Source organism: Tamandua tetradactyla, chromosome 3 (assembly GCF_023851605.1).
Source record: "Tamandua tetradactyla isolate mTamTet1 chromosome 3, mTamTet1.pri, whole genome shotgun sequence".
Classification (NCBI taxonomy): domain Eukaryota; kingdom Metazoa; phylum Chordata; class Mammalia; order Pilosa; family Myrmecophagidae; genus Tamandua; species Tamandua tetradactyla.
The window spans coordinates 214,975,566-214,993,647 of NC_135329.1; the positions used below are offsets into that span (position 1 = coordinate 214,975,566).

The 18,082-nt window shown below is 63.7% G+C and overlaps 1 protein-coding gene across 1 annotated transcript; it reads right to left on the minus strand.

Annotated features, from left to right (window-relative positions):
* Positions 1–3,616: 3,616 nt before the first annotated feature.
* KLHL30 (kelch like family member 30) lies at positions 3,617–14,618 on the minus strand. The gene is made up of 9 exons (XM_077152081.1): positions 14,539–14,618; positions 13,183–13,386; positions 11,500–12,329; positions 9,808–9,937; positions 8,473–8,559; positions 7,754–7,909; positions 6,210–6,398; positions 5,744–5,889; positions 3,617–4,706 (listed from the first exon to the last, which is right to left on the minus strand). The coding sequence occupies exons 3-9, from the start codon at positions 12,271–12,273 to the stop codon at positions 4,455–4,457; spliced, it is 1,734 nt and encodes a 577-aa protein (XP_077008196.1). The 5' UTR covers positions 12,274–12,329; positions 13,183–13,386; positions 14,539–14,618; the 3' UTR covers positions 3,617–4,454.
* Positions 14,619–18,082: the final 3,464 nt, after the last annotated feature.

An 18,082-nucleotide genomic window follows, 5' to 3' on the forward strand; every position in this document is an offset into this window, starting at 1 on the left:
AGGAGGCAAAGCGGGTGCAGGCACAGTTGCTAGCCATGAGCCCCTGCCTGGCTCTGCGGGCACCTGCCCAGAGTGAGGAGTGAGTGGGCGCCCCAAGGCCAGGGAAAGGGACACGCTGCCGCCGTGGAGGCCAGGAGGCATGGGGTCCTGTCTCTGGGTCGCTAGCTTGGATTCTGTCCACAGGGGCCTATGGGCTGACCTGCTCCCAGCCCCTCCCAGACCCCATTGGTGAGCCCAGTGAGGTGGGCTGGAGTGAGGCCAGCGGACGCTCAGGCTCTGTCCCCTTTGGCAAATGGGGTGGAGGAGTTGAGGGGGCAATTTGGGGAATGCAGTTCTCAAGCGGTGCGTGTGGCATCATTCCCACCCCGCGGTGGGGGCCGAGCCTGCAGGAAGTGAGGGTGGGAAGGCCAGGGTCGTGTGGAAGCAGTTATTCTCCCAAACAGTGACCGGGCCAAGTGATGTCAAAGGGCCCAAATCTAATCGGTTCTGGTCCTGCCGCAGCTCCTGGAACACTGTCCACGGTGACGGCATGGCCTGGAGCAGGCCAGCAGCCGGAGGGGCCTGAGGCTGAGGAGGACGCCTCCCTGCCTTCGGGTGGGTCCTCCCTGTGCATTTCTGAGGCCACATTTCAGCAAAGCCTTCTGCCCAGAGGACGGCTGAGTTGAGCAAAGGATCGCACTAGTCAAGGGTCTCCCAGAAACAGGGTTCCAGTGGAACCGGGCCCCCCTTCAGCCCGGCAGGGACACCCCATGGTTTCAGAAGCAGGCCGGCACTGGGGGGTGCATCAGGGAACCTCAGGGTGGAAGTCCCGAACGAGTGACCATGGTTCAGGGACCCAGGCAGAGCCCGAGGCGCACCCCCCCCCCCCCCACGCCTCCACGCCTGGCTGAAACCTGATCCTCAGTCTCGGGCCCTCGTGTCACTGCTTCGGCACCCGCTTCCAGCCACCTGATGTAGTCAAGCTGTTCCCCCCTCTTCTCCTCCACGGGAAGGACCTTTGCTGATGAAGTCATGGGAATAAAAGCTCCCTTTGACCCTGAAAACAGCGGCAGCCTGAAGTCAGCTTGTGGGTGGCCTCTGATGCACGGGCAGGCGCCTGTGCCATTTACCCGGACTTCCCGAGCACATGACATCATCTAATCCTCACATTATGGGATTCTGTCCACTGTACAGATGGGGAAACTGAGGCTCAGTTCTTGGGATTGGGCCGAAGTCATGGAGTCACCAAATGCAACCAGTCCAGGTGCAGCCACTGCCACCTGAGGTCAGTAGTTCTGGGGGACCCACAGATCCACTCGATGAATGCATTAAAATCCTGCTGCGTCCCAGACACAGCCGCTCCAGGAATGAGCTGCCTGGGGAAGAATTCTTCCCCACTTGTACCCAGAGGGTCTCTTGGGTTGTTAATGCTAATCGTCTCCATGTCTGGTAGGTTGATTTAAAAACCAGTCTCTAGGTCTCCTCTTATTTTAACATGAGAGGGTGTGCACTGGGGGTTCTGTCTGCATTTTGGGTAGAATCTCACGTTCTTCAATGTCGTTGTGATCAAAATAACCCCAGCTCTAGCCCCTGAAAACCCTGGGGCAGCTGTTGGGTTTGAGGAAGTCAGTGGGATCCTGGAGGTGCTCCTCCCCCCACCGGAAGGTAACCTCCTGTGAGGGTCACTGTCACTGTCCATATCGCAGTCCACGTCTTTATTCAATCAGCTTCGTGTGTGGCTGCCCCCACCCCATGTACCTGGGAACCCGGGAGAACAAGCCCGCGCAGCCATAGCGCCATGCTTTAGGGTTCAGCGGAGTGATGGGCATTGTGCTGGGTACTGGGTGGGTTGAAGGCAGAATGGGCAGTGTCCTGGGTACCGGAGGCACAGGCTTCCGTACCCAGGACACTGCTAGGCCCACCCCTCTCCTGTGTCACCACTGAGTTCCAGGGCAACACGCATACTTTCAACTGAACCACCTGGTCGACCAACCCGCTGGTTGGCCTGACGTTCACTGTCATTTGACCATTCAATTTCATTACCAGCAGGCTGCATGGGGTGCCCACGGCCAGACTCCAGCAATCTGTCCCTGCCCAGGGCAGGGAAGATGCTTAATAAGAAAAGAGTCTTGTCTGAGAGATGTTGGAAAACCCAGCCTGAGCGCCAGAGGGAGCTGAGGCTGCATTGGCCAGGCTGGACCTGGCTGCTGAGGGCCCGTGTGGTCCCTGAGGCTGGCCTCTGCCGGGGGGCTCGGTTTGTCCAGCATCACCCGTGGGCAACACCATGTACACACACTCGGCAGACCCGGGCACACTGGAACTGGGGAGGTGGGTTTCTCCCTCTGTGGATGCCGGTTTGGTGGGCTTTTATACCTGTCACCGTTATTCTTTCCCTTTTCTAGAAGCCCACACTCACCTCAAACCTTCTACGGAATCCTGGTTTTCCTGGAGACTTTGATAATGGAAGGGGCTGGCTAAGGTAGCCCCATGGACAGCCCTTCTATGAATTAGTACATCAGTGGGTGCTTTACACGAGCATCTCTTGGGAATTTGATTAGTGTGCTGGACATCCTCTGCTTGCCCATCCTGATGCCCCCTGCCCAGCTCTCTGCTCCAGGAAGCTGACCACAGTGGACAGTGTCAGTGGCCTCCCTTTCCCTGGTTTCTGGCTGGCTTTGGCCAGTGGGAGGCAGCAATGTGGAACTGGGGGGCAGGAAAGAGTGTGAGGTTGGGGTGTCTGTACCACTACTTCCCTCCTGCCAGGTGCTTTGGCAGTGGCTGCATGCACTTTAGCACAGACCTCAGCTACTTGGCAGCCTCTGCACTAGGCCTTCCCGGGTCTGTACCCACTCCGACCTTTCCCCTGGAGAGGTGGTGGCAGCTCCCTCTGCTGTGGCCCTGGGGAAGCTCTCCGGCCTTTGTTTGGTTGCCTAAACCTGCCCACAGCTCAGAAATGGCCCCCATTTAACTCTCCTCAATTACCTAATTGGAGTGCTGTTTCTTCCTGGATGCTGTACATCTGGCTTGGCCCGGGCCCCCTGAGCAGGGGCGGCTCTGCTGGTCAGACAGGGTGGGAATGGGGGCCCTAGGCTGCTCGCCGTACAGGTCCACTTGGCTAGCTACAGCACCCAGTTACTTAAGCAGACACTACTCTAGATGTGGCTGCAGGGGCCTTTGGTGTGGCTGACACCTGTCATCAGTTGTCTGTAAGAAGAGGAGATTTCCCTCAATAATGGGGGGTGGGGGGCACATCCCATCACCTGGAGGCCTGAAGAGCAAAAGCACAGGTTTCCCGGGGAAGAAGGAATTCTGCCTCGAGACTGCAACCACTCTGCCCTACAGGTTTCAGACCTGACAACTGCCCCAACCACATGAGCCGATCCCTTAACATGAATGTACTGTATATATGCACACACATATATAAAATCTTTTGCTCCATATATAAATCCTACTGGCTGTGGAACTCTGAGGAACAGGCCCAAAGGTTGAGGGTCCTGCAGTGGATGGGCTCCCCAGGCCCCCCAGTTTGACCCCAGTCCCATGAGGGAGTGTGGGAGCAGAAAGCGGGCCTCTCTCTATGGCGCCATACTTTCCACCACCCAGCTGTGATGAAAAAAGTTTCCTTTGGCATTTAAGCCATTTTTTAAAAGCACTTTATCTTCATCTCCAATAATTGCTTAGAAAACATTTGAGAAGGTTTCTATACAGAAAAAGGTCCAAGGATCCCAGAACCCCTGCTGCTCGTTTCACACAACATACCAGTCAACAAAGCTTTTCTCGGTCCTCGAGGGGCAAGCACTCAGGAGGCCCCTGGTCCATCTGGGCCTTTTGGGAGAAACGCAGGTGAGCGGTCAGACTGCTTTGTGCACACCTGCTCTGGGTGCCAATGGCAGCTCCGTGGTGGGGGAGGGTGGGAGCCCCCCAAGGCCTTGGTGGTCAAGCCAGGCTGGGGACCAGGATGCCTGAGCCCTGAGTCGAGGAGGCCCCACTGCAGTAGCCAGTGAGCCAGGAGGATCTGTGGTCTTCCTGGATGCAGATGCCGCCTGGATCCTGGTGAGTGCAAGGAGCCGGGAGGCCCCAGCCAGAGATGGGGAGCTCCGGAGCTGCCCTGATTTACCAGGTGCCACGGCGTGAGGGGGCAGGAGCCCGTCAGACTCCACGCTTTCTCGGGGGCCACCCGGGAGCCAGCCACCCGCTGCTCCAGAGCCCCCCAGAATTCCCTGCAGACCCTCCCCCGTGGCGCAGGACAGATGCAGGTCTGTCCAGGTCCCAGAAGGTGCCTCCAGGGCCCGGCTGTGTCCTCTGGCCTTTGGGGCCCTGCGCCTGCCTGGGGGTGCACGGGGGTTCCGGGGCACAAACCAGCGGCGCCGCGAGGCTGTCCCACAGGGCTGGGGCTCGGGTGGCCCTCCTTGGGGTGTGGGGCGGGCAGCTCCGGGGCCCCCCGAAGCCCCTTCCCCACCACCCCCACTTCCGGGTCAGGGCTCCTGGGCAGGGCCGAAGGGCTGGGTCCACTTGGAGACGTCCAGGAAGACGGCCGAGGCGCCGTGGTAGAGCCAGAGGCGGGGCAGGGCGCCGCGGCGCGTCCACAGGTCGCGGGCGCGGTCATAGGCCTCCATCTCCACGCTGTAGTCGCCGTCCAGGCCCTGCCAGCGGCCGCCTGTTGCGTACAGTGCGGCACCCAGAGCCACCAGCGCGCCGTTCTCGTGCAGGCTGTGCAGGGGCTGCACCTGCGCGGGCGGGCGGCGTTGGCGGGAGCGTGGGGCACCCACTGCCCGTGCTCCCCCACCGGCCCAACCCACTCCAGCTCCCGGCTCCCCCACCGCCCGGGCTCTAGCCCCGGCTCCCGGCGGCTGCACCCACCACCCCTCCCCTTGCAACCCCATCGCCCCACCAAGCCCCCGGCTCCCACCGCACCCCCACCGCCCTGCCAACTCCCCGGCTCCCCGTGTGACCCCACCGCCCTGACCCCAGCCCCCTGCTACTGGTGCTCCCCCATTGCACCCCTAACCCCGGCTCCCCGCTGCCCTGCCAACCACCCCCTCTCCACCCCCTCCTTCCCGACCTGTACCTGGCAGGAGGCCCTGCCCCCCTCACTGTCCTGGGGAGAGGCCTGGCTGCACCGTGACCTTGCCCAGACCAGAGCGTGGGGGCAGCAGATGCCCACCCGTGGGCCGGCTGAGGACCCTGGGGGAAAGCATCAGCCCAGCCTGGCCGGCTGGCCCTGCACCTACGTCCCCACAGTGACCGGCCCGGTCAGCTAAGTGCTGACACCACAGGACAGCCACGGGTGGCGTGCTGCAGAGGGCCTGCTGTCACTGGCCACCTTGCTGCCCACAGGAGGCCACCTCCTCAGGCCTCCAGGGACAGATTAGTAAGTGGTCCGGGTGGTCTGTCCCAGGCTGTGCTCCGAGATGCCCACCCCAGCCTGAAAGTGCCAGAGGAGGGGGCAGCAGGGTTAGTGCTGGCCAGGCGGACAAGAGGCGGCCGCTCCCCCTGCCCCAGTGCAGGGGCCTGCCCCTGCTTGGCCACCTCTCGGTACGGGGCGCCCTCCGTCCCCGGCCAGTCCCTGCTCACGGCCTGGCTTGGGCCCACTGCCCCCCCAACCCTCCCCCATGAGCTGGGGCCCTGTAGGGACGCACAGGGTCATCTCCCGGGGGTCGAGCCCTGTGCCTCATCGGTCTCCTAGGCAGACGCCCAGGTCCTGCAGCCTGGCCCCCTGGGGGGTCTCACCCTCAGGGAGGGTGCTGGGCAGAGGGGGGCCCACCTTCCGCCACAGGTTGGCCTCGGGGTCATACACATGGACCTTTTTGGTGTTGTCCCCCACGAGGTAGAGGGCGCCATGCAGCGCGGCACAGCGCGGCGAGGACAAGTACTTGGGGAGAAACGGCGAGGCGATGACACTCCAGGAGTCTGCGGGGACACGCAGGGGGCTGTCCTGGGGAGGGGCTGCTGGGAAGGGTCTGCTCGTGGTCCCTGCCGCTCAGCCCCGTTGACTCGGGGTCTCTGCTCCTGACCACGAGCTCCCTGCTCCCCACCCGACCCCACCCGGCCTGAGCTGCACCCCACTCCCTGCAGGGACGGGCTGAGCCCCCGCTCCTCCCGCCCTGGCCCCCTGGGCCCTGGGCTCCCCCTCGTCCTCAGCCAACCTGGGACTGGAGCCAGGGCCCCTGGCCCTCCCGTGGCTCCCCCCCACCCAGGTGCCCCCCACCTGGGGCCCACCTGGGACCCACCTGGGACAGGGCTGTAGCACTGCAGGGCCAGCGCATTGTACTTGCAGGCACTGGAGCCCACCAGGTAGAGCCTGCCCCCGCAGCCCGCCGCCGAGAAGTTGCTGACGTACTTGAGGGCCGGGCGGACAGGGGTCCAGCTGTCCGTGTAGGGGTCATAGCTCTCCACCTCCACCACGTCCAGAGTGGTGCCTGGGGGGGGGGCAGCACTCGGCTGGGTGGGGGCAGGTGAAGGGTGGTATCACCTCCGGGGTCAGGGGGAGAGGGGGCTGAGCCCAGGAATGCCCACCCCACGGGCAGGGCGAGCCCCGGGTGGCTGCTGCCCCAGACCCCTGTGGCATCCCTGTCCGGCTGTCTGGCATGGAGCTGAGGCATCAGGCTTGGGGACCCCTGGCAGCCCCGGGCCTGCTCCTGGAGGAAGCTCGTTGGCCACCGTCCGGGTCCCGGCCCCTGCTGTCCCTGGCCCCCTAGGGTGCTGAGGCAGCTGACCCCTCCCTTTGTCCCTCCAGGACCCCCCTCCCTGCTCTCGGCCCCAGGACGCTCCAGGGTGGAGGATTAATGCCCTCCCCCCCATCAGTGCAGGGGTGCCTCGGGCTGCTGGCTTTTCTCCATGGGGGTCACTGCACTGTACCCCCTAACCTCAGGAAGCCTGCCCCAAGCACCTCTCCTCCCAGCTCTGGTCACCACACTGCTAGGATGGTCACAGCGCCTCTGCCACTGGGGCTGGTGGCTACAGAGCCCCGCACAGCCCCCACATCCCCAGCGCTGCAGATCAGCCCCTGAATGACCCTAACGGAGTGCACAGCTGTTTCCTGTTGGAACCCTCCAGTGACAGCTCTTCACCCCTCAGGGGTCCTGTGAGCCCCGAGGCCCCCTGTGGATTGTCCTCAGACCTCAGCCTGACACGAAGGTCCTGCTCTTGGCAGACTGGAGATGGCCCAGGCTGGGTCCCTACGTCCCAGCAAAAGCCCCCAGAGACGCAGGCCAAGCTGCAACGGGGGCCTGTAACTTAGTGGGTCTGAATAATTGACCATGTTTTGGCTCACCTGTTTTTTCCTTCAGCAGCGTGGCTTTTCTGCTGTGCAGTAACAGCAGTTTTTAAGGAGGGGCCACTGCCTGTTGCACTGGGCCCCAAGGAGCCTGCAGGGGAGCCTCTGAGATCAGACAGGTCCACGCGTGAGGCAGCAGCCCCCACCCAGGCCGGGTCACCGTGGCCTCTGGCCTGTCCCTCCTGCAGCCCTGCCCACCCCACCCCACCCAGCCCCTCACAGACTCAGGAGGCCCGGCTCGGCGGTCAGCTCCTCCTGGGAGACGGGGCCAAACCTGTGCTCAGCCCCACCTTTTGGGGTCTCCCATCGTGTCTTCTCTGCCTTGCGCACAGCAGGACCACCTGAGCAGACTCCGGGGCCCCGGGAAGTCCAGGTGCAGGAAGGGCAGCCAAGTCATGGCTGGGAGCCCCGCATGGGCTCCGTTTGCCGAACCGGACCAGGGCTCCCAGGGCAGCGGGTGGGGGCCAGGCCGGGGAGAGGCAGGGCTGGGGGCCTCACCTCCAATGGCGTAGATCTCTCCGTTGAGGGCCACGCTGGCATGGTTGGTGCGGGCTCTGCACATGGGTGCCACAGGCCGCCAGGCTGCCTCCTTCAGTGGGAAGCACCAGGCCTGGGTGGTCGACCAGGTGTCCGTCTTGGAGCCCCGGGAGCCGCCTGCGGGGAGGTTCTGTCCACATGGGCCCCCAGCGGGCTACCGTCTCCAGACCAGTGGGGCTGGGGAGCCAGGGTCCCATCCCACACCCATGCCAGGCCCTGATTATGGCAGGCCTGGGACAGGGGTGCAGCAGGGTGGCATGGACATGTCCAGAATGGACTCTTCTCTTAAGCAGGCTGGCCTGGCTGGACAGGTTCCCCAGCCCCCAAGAACCAGTGGGAGTGGTTTCAACACTCATTGGGGGAGGCTTTCCCCCAACCAGGCCTCACAAGGAACCCCAGCCTCTGAGAGCTCAACTTGCAGAGCGGACCCCCACGTCAGCGCTCCCTCCAGGAAGCCCTGGTCGCAGGCGCCATCTGTGCCTGGGCTGGCGCACGTGCCCACGTGTGGACTGGGATTTTAAATGCCCATGTTTCACACGCATGGAAAGATCCAGAAGCGAGTCGGTGAACTGCTGGGGAGCCCCTCGAGTTAAGTCCTCTGACAGGTTGGAGATTTGCTAAGAGTGGGGTGCACCTTCCCGCCAGCTCCCCGAGACCCCCCGCACCCCCGCGCTGCCCACCTGTGACGTAGAGGTCATTGTTGAGTGCTGCCAGGGAGAAGCCCCACTTGTGGTAGTCGGGGAAGTCAGGGAGCGCCATCCACCTCTCTGCGGAGGGGAGAGGGGAGGGGATGAGGCCCAGCTGAGCGGGCCGCAGCCCTGCCCTGGTCCCACCTGCACCCCTCGGGCCTCTGAGCCCCTCATTGTCCTTCCAGGAGGTGCAGCGACGTCCCCTTGCTGGAGGGACACGGAACAGGAACCCGCAGAGCGCGCCCATGCGTAGTCAGAAAAAAGAAGCCCCGGCAGGACACAAGGCCACATGCAGGGTTTCGCTGCAGGGGCCCAGCTCGGGGCCCAGGCCACAGCCCGCCCCTGACCTTCACCCTGCTGGCCCCAAACGGACCGGTCAGCCCCGGCTCCAGGCCTGGCCTGGGGTGCAGGGTTAAGTGGCCGGATCTGGGGGTGGTTGCAACACAACCATCATTCGTTCCCTCATTCCTTCATTCACTCATTCATGCTGGGTGCCCAGGCTCGGTGGATTACAGTTTACAGTGATTTTTGGGACAGGCCGAATTCCGGGCCTCGCTGGCAGACACCAGCACCGTGGCTCGGGCAGGGTGCATGTGTCCCTGACTCACACCCATGTCATCTCCGGGCGGGGATCTCCTGCAGCCACCATCCTCGGCCCCCGCACCCTCCCTGCCGGGTCCGGGCGACAGCTGCTCCGGGGCTGAGCCAGCAGGCTCATCGCCTGACGTCAGCCCCGAGTCCCCGCTCGTCAGCCCCGGCCTGGGACAGCAGCCTCGGGTTTCCTCCAGGCTGCCAGCCACTGATGCCAGGGGGTGGGGGCTGGTGACCTGCCAGGACAGCCCAGCCCCTCCCGAGCCCCCACTCCCTCCTTCCCACCCCTGGGCGGCCCCGTGGCCGTGTCTGCCGGGAGCTTGCCTCGGCCGCTTGCTCCAGCCCCGGGAGGGCCCAGGAGCTCATTTCACCGGGAGGAAACCGAGGGCCAGGTTCAGACCCCCAGTGGGGGGCTAAGCCCAGACTAGCCCCTCAGCCGCTCCCAGGAGGCCTGCACCCCTTTAGTCCACACAGGGCAGGGGACACCGAGAGTGGGACGCTGGCCTGGCCGCCCACCCCTCACGTGGCACAGTCTGGGCAGCTGTTTGGACACTCGGGGCCTAGAAAGACCCAAGGTAGGGGCTCTGGCTGTGGGGAGGAGGGTAACCGTCCAACCAGTCACCCATACCCCCACTGCCCAGCCCCTCCCCACCCACCGAGACTCCTGCGGCTCCTCCGCAGCCCCTGGCCGCCCCCGCCTGTGGCCTCTGGGGCCGAGGGGCGAGGGCTACTCACCGGCCTTGCTGCTGTAGAAGGCGAAGTTCCCGGACGCGGGCTCCTGGCCGCCCTCCTCGCCCTCCTCCAGCGCCCACCCGCCCACCACCACCAGCACCTCCTCCAGCCTCCGCGGAAGGCTCAGCAGCGCCTGGCGGCCGAGAGGGCAGGGTCACAGGGACAGTGCGATGGCCCCGGCCGGGGCACCAGGGGATGGCAGGGCCTGAGGGCCAGGACTGGGCAGGTGGCCGTCTGACCGTTTGGGTGGGGACAGCTGTGGCCCGGGAGGGCATCTCCATCTCACACACACACGTGTGGGGTGGGCGGGCCTCCGTGGGGGGGCAGGTGTGCAGGTGTGTGTTTGTGCACACACGTGTGCGCACATCCCTGTACTCCTGTGTGTATGTGTGTGAGCATGTGCACGTGTGCCTGCATGGTTACAGGTGTGTGATGCGTGTGTTTGTGTGCGTGTGCCATGTGTGCAGTGGGTCTGGTGATGGTAGCAAATGCTAGAAATCCGCATGGAGAAGTGGGGGCAGTGGCCCCATGGGTCCCTTCAAAGCAGACAGCACTGACCATGGAGGGTCCTTCTTTGGAACCAGCCCCACCCACCATCCCAACCACCCCCACCTCCTCCAGAGCTGAGCGGGCTGCCCCCCTGGGCCGTGAGTGCTGGAAGGTCCCACACTGGAGGGTACCTAGCACTGCCCAGTGCTCCCAGCCCCCTGTGCCCCCACCGTCACGCTGACGGCTCCACAGGAGTCGCCCACAGGAGGCCCTGGGGCCCATCTGCCTGGTCTCAGCCATGCCCTGGCCCGTCACTTCATCAGGACCTGCCCCCCTTCCAGGCCCACTGCCAGCAGGAAACTGCACCCCATAAACGTGTGAACAGCTTCCTCCGGGGCAGGGGGGACAGGCTGCCCTCCTTTCCCAAGCCTCCTTGCCCTGGCACAAGCCATGACATCTTTCTGGGTTGATTTCCTTCCTTCTCCCCTCCCGAGCCCCTGGCGGCTCAGCCCCAACGCTGCCTCCTTGGAGAGCCTGCCTGACCGTGCCCTCCGGCCTGCAGTGAGCCGCAGCCGCCACCTTCCTCCGCATGCAGGTCTGTTCCAGCCTCGTCCCGGCTGAGCCTCCTTCGGAACGGGTCTGGGCCCTGTCACTCCCGGGTCCCCCTCCCCTCACGCCCAGGGGCACACACGGGGCAGTCTGGGCTTGTGAGAAACGGGGGCTCATCCCCAGCCAACTGGCCCAAGGTACAGGTACAAGGTTGGGGGCATGTCGGAGACGCCCCTTCCTTCTTCTCTGTGTCAGGTTGGATGATTACCCCAGGAGAAAAAACATGTGGGTGTGACCCCACTGTCAACAGGCCCTTTTGAACTGTTTTTAGTTGACGGGCAGCTGCGTGAACCAGGGTGAGGCTTAGACCTTTACTGGAGGCCTTGTAGGGAGAGAGCCATAGGCTCCATGGAAGGAGCTGGAAGTCAGTGGGACACGGAAGAGAAAGGGGGGGGGCACAGCCCTGTGCCAAGAAAGCCAAGGAACCCAAAGATGACCTGCCGCCAGCGCCCTCCCCGCTCCGAAACCGTGAGCTGTGGAACTCCTGCTGGGAGCCGGGGCACCGACACGCTCCCTCCTGCTGCGGGTGGGCCTCGGGGCACCCTTGCTGCTTCCCAGGTGCAGCCCCTTTGCCCTGCCGCTCCGGCCCTCCCTTACCTGGCCAGGGCCCTGGGCCAGCGCCGCACGGCACGCCTCTGAGTCCCGGATCAGCGGCTCGGTGGCCAGCAGCTGCTGCAGGCAGGGCCCGGGCAGGGCCTCCAGGCACACCAGGCCGAGCAGCTCGGGCAGGTAGGCGGTGCGGGCCTGGGGGTCGTGGTGCGTCCAGCGCAGCAGCGCCTCGAGCCGGCTCTGCTCCGGCCGCACCTGCAGCAGGTCGCCGGCCAGGCAGGCAGCCAGCCGCTCCCGGGACAGCTGCAGGAACTCGTCCTCGTGGGCCACCGCCTCGAAGTTCTCCCGCAGGAAGGCCCAGGCCTTGGCCGCCACGCCCGGCAGCCCCTGCTGCTCCCCGAACTCGCAGATGCCCAGGCAGTTGGTGGCATCCAGCTGCTGCTGCAGGTAGCGGCCGCAGACCTTCTGCACGGCGGGGAAGTGGAGGCGCGCGGCGGTGCGCGTCAGCCCCTCCACAGTGTCCCGGGTGATGGTCAGCCGGCCCGTGTACACGAAGTCCAGCAGCTGCGCCACCATGGCCGGGTCCACGTCTCGCAGCTCCACGCGCGCCGAGAAGCTCTCGGCAAAGTCGCCCGCGAACATGGCGTGGAAGTAGGGGCTGCTGAGCGCCAGCAGGCCACGGTGGCAGGGCAGCTCCTGGCCGCCCACCAGCAGTGTGACATCGGACAGCTTGGGCTGGGAGCGCAGGCGCTGCAGGCCGGCCAGCATGTCCTGCGCGTGTGAGGGGAGGTGGAAATCCAGGTCGTCCACGTTGTGCACCATGGCTGCCCTGGGGCCTGTCCACTCACGAGGAGGACAGCTGGGCACTGCCCAAGCTCCTAGGGAGAGGAGGGAGCGTCAGCCTCCCTGCCTGAGCCCCCCGTCCATCCCATTGTCCATCTGTCCTTTCCGTCCCCGAACGAGCATCATCTGAGTATCCACAGTGTGCCAAACACTTGACCAGCTTGCTTGACCTGGCCTCATCAGCTCCCCGGGAGGTGGACTGCTGCGGGTTGGAGCATCCCCCCAGAAGGCATGTGCCCCCAAAGCCTGGGCTTGTGACTTGATTTGGAGACAGGGTCATCGCTGATGTGACCAAGCTAAGACAAAGCCAAACTGGAATGGGGGGACCCTGCATCCAGTGGCTGGAGTCCTTAAAAGAAGCCAGGTGAGGCTTGAAGATACACAGGTGCGAGGCCATCTTGAAGGGGGCAGAGGCTAGGGCGACGCAGCCAAAGTAGTCCCCAGGATTGCCGGCCACCGCCAGAAGCTGAGAGGTGCCCCCAGAGCCCCGGGAGGAGACACCCCGCCAGCGCGTGGGATCCAGCCCCGGCCCCGGGACAGCGAGGGAGCCCACTCCCTTTGCTTTAAGCCACCCAGGTTGCCAGGCCTCCTGTGGCAGCCCCCAGGGATTCTACATTGTACCTGGGTTATTCCCATTTGACAGGAGGAAACAGAGGTTCAGAGAGGGCAGGGCTCACTGTAGCTGGCCAGTGAGGGCAGGGCGGGGCCAGCCCAGGGCCCAAGCCTTGGCCTCCCCAACAGTTCTGAGTGACGCAGACAAGCCTCCCAGAGCTGGGGATCCCTGTGGCGCCAATCCCAGGCAGCCCCTCTGCTCCCAGAACAGGCATGCTGGGGGGCTGGGGTGGGGCTGGGGTCACCCAAGACGCCCCCCACCCCGTGGATCCTCACCGTCCGTGGTTACGTGGCACCTCGGCCTGCCCGAACCTGCTGGGTGACCTTGGGTAGGCCACGGCCCTCTCTGGTCCTCGGTCTTCTGGTCTGCAGAAGGGGGACACTCGGACACGTGCTCCCCGCGTCCTGGCCACGCTCAGGCACCCTTGTGTGTCAACTCAGTCCTTGCGACAATCCCAACAGAGGCTGCCGGGCCTGTCCCTGTTACAGGTGGGGAAACCGAAGTGAAAAGCTGAAGCCGCATGAGGCTAGGCAGTGGTGGGGCTGGGGCCCTTGGCCTGGACCCTGACTAGCGCATTGCTGAGTGACGTCAGAGGGCTGAAAACAAACACAGCAAAGGAAACTTCCCAGGGCTCATTACACACCACATAGCGCGTTCCCAGCATCTACTTCGGGCTGATTCTTCTATGCGTTTATTTACTTATTTATGTACTTCTGGGATTTTACCCCAAGAAAGGAAACGTCTGTAACAGGCGCGGCCCATCTGTGGGGGGTTGCCGAGGAGACCGTGGGTGAGGGCGCCATGCCAGCCTGTGGGTGAGGGGACAGGCCCAGGGCACAGGGCAGGGGCAGCCGGTCAGCCACGGGCACTGGGCAGGGCACAGCAGGCCTTCCGGAAGCAGAGCTGTGCCAGGGCGGTGGGGGCAGGGGCTCCTGCCCACACTGGACAGGCCGGGGCGCCGGCAGGGCCCCAACACTCCCCAGACCCCCAGCTGAGTGTCCATCCTGCCACTTTCCACCCCACCAGGAGTTCTGGTCCCACCCAGCGCCCAGGGGAGGCCAAGAGATTGGGCGGGGCGGGCGGGCAGGAAAGGGGGACATCCCTGGCCTCGCATTCCGGCCATTGCTGGGATCCCTGTGGCCAGCTGTGGCAGCCACCCCATGCTGGGGACTTTGGGGGTCCCGCCCAGGCCAGGAGTAAAGGGGGTGTCCCTGGTACACAGTGGGGTGTGGGGGCTCCGGGGGGTCTTGGCGCAGGGAGCCAGGCCTGTGCAGACACGGAGCTCAGAGAGCTGAGCAGCAGGACAGCCAAGGGCCGCAGCCCCAGCTCGGGTCGGAGTCTGGTTGGTGCGGCCTGGCAGCAGTCAGGGGTTTGGCCCGGCCCCCACCTGCCCGCCCGGGCGGCCCTGGCCCCCTTACCTGTGGGGGGGAAGCAGCCCGCTGGGCCCCCGCCCCAGCCGAGGTCCCGGCCTGGCCTGTGGGGTGGGCTGGCGGTGTATTTCCAGAAGCACCAGTGCTGCCTTCCCCAGAGCCCCTGGGCTGCCCACCAAGGCCCTGTGCCCCCACCCCCTCCCCTGCTCCCTGCCCCGTGTCCTTACCGCGCCCCTGCCCCATTCCAGAGCCCCGACCTACCCGTGGCACCGGGACCCAGGCCCGGGAACAGGACTGCCCGGCCGGCGAGGAGGCTGCAGACGGGCTGCGTGGGAGGGCTGGGCCCCTGCCCACGTGGGGAGGGCAGGGTATTTTTAGCCTCGGCCTGCTGGGGAGGAAGGGCCGTGAGGATGGGGTGGGGGAGGAGTGACGTGATGACACATTCCCAGTGCCCGCTCTGGAAGTTCATCCTGGCCACGTCACATCAGGGGGTCCAAGGCCTTTGCATGACCCCCGGGCCAGGACGGAGCGGCCACACCCAGGTCTCCACTTCAACCCCTCCCGGTGGCCGCTGGGCCGACTCGAGCAGCTGGAATGCGCCTTCCCCACTCAGCGCATCCCTATGTGCCTCAGTTTCCCGCTCTGTGAAATGGGGGCAGTGGGAGACCACCCAGGAAGCACACACTTCCTTGTTCTTACAGGTTCCCCTGTGGCCTGTGGCTCTCTTAAGTGGGAAAAGTAATTAGGAGCAAATGCAAGTTGATTGACAAGCTGACATGGCCGGGCCCGTGCGGTGGGAGGGTCTTTGGTGGTAAAATGGATGCCCCACGAGGTGAGGAGCCATCCCCAAGTGCCCACAGGCTGGTGGCAGGGTCGCTGCGTCCAGGGACTGCCCAGTGCCTTTCTGAGTAGTGAATGCAAAAGTCAGCTCGGAGATGGGACGGTCTCAAAGGACGACGGCGGCCACTGCGGCGCCTCCTGACCCCTGCATCTGGCCTGGGAGGCTGTGCTGGGGGCCGGGCGGGGTCTCCAGTCACCCGGCCTGTGCTCACGGCCACGGTAAAGCTCGCTAGCTGAGGGGCTCCAGCTGCACGGGAGGGAAGCCCTCAGCTCGGGGTGGCCGGGCCGTGCTCCCCTCTTTCCTGCTCCTGCCAGGACCTAACCTGGGGGCCATGTCCCAGGCAGAGGACGTGGGATAGTCATGGTGGCTGCTGCCGCCCGCTAGGGTCCAATGGGATGCGCTTACACGGCGGACACCGGGCAGTCCCAGCGTGACGGCCTCGCTCCCTGGTGGGCTGGGGTCATTTCTCACGGGCCCGAGGACAGACCCCACACCACTGTCAGCATAGCTGCTGGGCCTGTGCCGCGCTGGGGAAATGGGTGTGAGCAAGGGAGCTGCCCTCCTGCCCTCATGACCTCGGCACTCTAGTCAAGGACTTGCTATTCAGCAAACTCTTACACTCACTGGCTAATGACAAGTCTGCAAGGAACGTCCACACCCGGCTCACTCTCAGGGGTCCCGAGTCCTGCTCCCCAGCCCAGCTCTGCCCCTGCCCCAGGTACTTGCAGGGATCAGCTTCACGAGAGGTGGGGGCTGACACAGATGGCCCCACACCCTCAGCGTGCCCCCCTCCATCATGGGGCTGGGGTGCTGCAGGGAGGTCAGAGGTGTCACCATCCCCAATACAGGCAGAACATGAAGAGTTAACACACTCCCAGCTCAGGCTAAAGGAACCCAGGACAGGGGATTCTGGTGACAGGCTGCTGTCGGGGGAGCTGACCACAGAGGGGGCAGGGGTGCAGGGCTTTGCTCCCAGGGTGGAGGCCCTGCGGGAGACGTGGGAATCGGAGACCAGGCACCTCAAATGACAGGCCAGTTTGGGACACTCTGTACCAGGGGCTCTTCCACAGTGGTGCAGTTTTTAAAAATACACGGTATATTTCTGGTTATGATCACAGAAATCATACATGTTCATTATAGAAGGTTTGAAAACGCACAGAAATGGAAAGCAGGACATTCCCCAGTCATAGATAAGCTGCCGTGGACACTCTGGTTTTCTCCCTTCCAGTCTTTTGTTGTCCTCAAAATTAGAAGGATGCGTTCCACATGGCTTTGAGTCCTGTTTGGTCACTTGATGCTGTAGACGTCGTTCCAAGAGTGTCGTTGAAAACAAGCTTCGTCATATGGGGATGTCTCACATCCGAGGCATCTGTTAACGGCACTCAGGGTGGTCTCCATTTTATACTAGAGTGAGTAATAAGGCATCGCCACGCCTCTGATTTTGTCCCCAGGATAGATTCTGAGGGTGGACCTGCAAATGCCTCCGATGCGGACGTGTGGGCGGCAGGGTGGCCCAGCAGGAGGGAAAGCTGCCCGCCCTCGTGCTGCGAGGCCGCCCCCACCTCCACGCCCGCTCGCCTTCTAGCATTTTCTGGCTTTCTTTGTTCCTAGCATCTTGTAAGCTGGCGTTTATTTTGGACACTGGGCACCTAAGGTCATACTTTTTTTTTCCAAAATAGCTTACCAGTGTCCTCAGCACTATTATCATCAGTTCCTTCCCTGCCCCCCCGTGGATTTGTGGCAGCACCTTTCTCTCGGGCCAACATTCTCCGTGTGAGGCAGGTTTCAAGTTCTCTATTCTGGTCTGTTGCTGAGTGACCGTCTTCTCAGGTCACGACCACCTGGTTTAGACTGACAATTGCTCTCTAATTATATTCCATACGGAAAACCTAAGTCCGTCTTTATCACAATACTGAACTTCGCCTCGTCTGGTGTATTAGTTATCTGGTGCTGCGTAACAAATTACCCCCAAATTTAGTGTCTTAGGAAACCTTTATTATCTCACATGGCTTCTGTGGCTCGTGGATCTGGGGGTCTTTCGCCAGAGGCTTCTGCCTCAGGATCTCTGTGGGCTGCGCCACGGGGGGCCGGGCTGGGTGGGAGCTCTTCCCCAGAGGCTGCTTCGTCAGCAGCTCACCACACACAGGCGTGTCCCGGGAGCAGGGAAGGTGGGCGCAGCATCGTCTTTGTAACCTCGGCAGAGGGACGCCCATCCTGCCCACTCAGCTCCACCAGGAGGGGCTGCTGGGTCCCCTCGGGGGCCGGCCATGGCTGCCAGCTTTGCTCCTTTCTTTCAAAGGAGCTGTAGAGTCATTGAAAAGGGAGGTGGGGGGTGCTGTGCGCTATAGTAAAGCATCCGTGAGGGGGAGGAGTTACACTTGACCACAGTCATTCTAGGCACTGAGCAGCGCAGTGCCCTCTCCCTGCCCTTGGCTGTTCTGGTGCCCTCTTATTCATCCTGGGCCTACGTGTTAAGACGGTCAGGGCAGTTCCTTACGAGGGTTGGGAGAAGGGCTCCCCTGTCTCCAGCGTTTTTCTAACCCATCCGGAAGGCTGACCTTTGCACCTTTGCTTTGTGTCTGACCACGTTACTGAAGTCGTTGCGGCCTCGGGGAGGTGTCCGGTCCTCGGTGACCGTCTGCAGGAGGCCAGACCTGCGGCACGATCAGGCCTTTCCCTGGGAGTGTGTCCCCTGCCTGCCCAGGGTGACCGTCTCCCCCCAGATGAGCCGCCGGCATCAACCTTCCCACCTGCCCCAGGTGAAGGGGGGCACATGCCCTGGGGAGGCTCCCCAAAGCCGTGTTTTCATGTCTCCCGGGGAGTAGGGTGCTGCAGAAGGGCATTTAGGAGGGGTCTCTGCTCTCCGTCCAGGCTCCAAGTCTGAGCCACCTGACCCCTCCCGGCGGCCCACCCCGACCCCAGGTGCTCTGGAATAACGAGCCCCCCCCACCAGCGCTGGTGAGG

Bases quoted from the DNA above. Each gene is read 5' to 3' on its own strand.
- KLHL30 (XM_077152081.1), bottom strand. From the start codon at position 12,273: ATGGTGCACAACGTGGACGACCTGGATTTCCACCTCCCCTCACACGCG. The intron at 8,560-9,807 runs GTGAGTAGCCCT...TCCCCTCCGCAG, and splicing joins CTTCTACAGCAGCAAGGCCG to AGAGGTGGATGGCGCTCCCT. The intron at 5,890-6,209 runs GTGGGTCCCAGG...GTGTCCCCGCAG, and splicing joins GTGCTACAGCCCTGTCCCAG to ACTCCTGGAGTGTCATCGCC.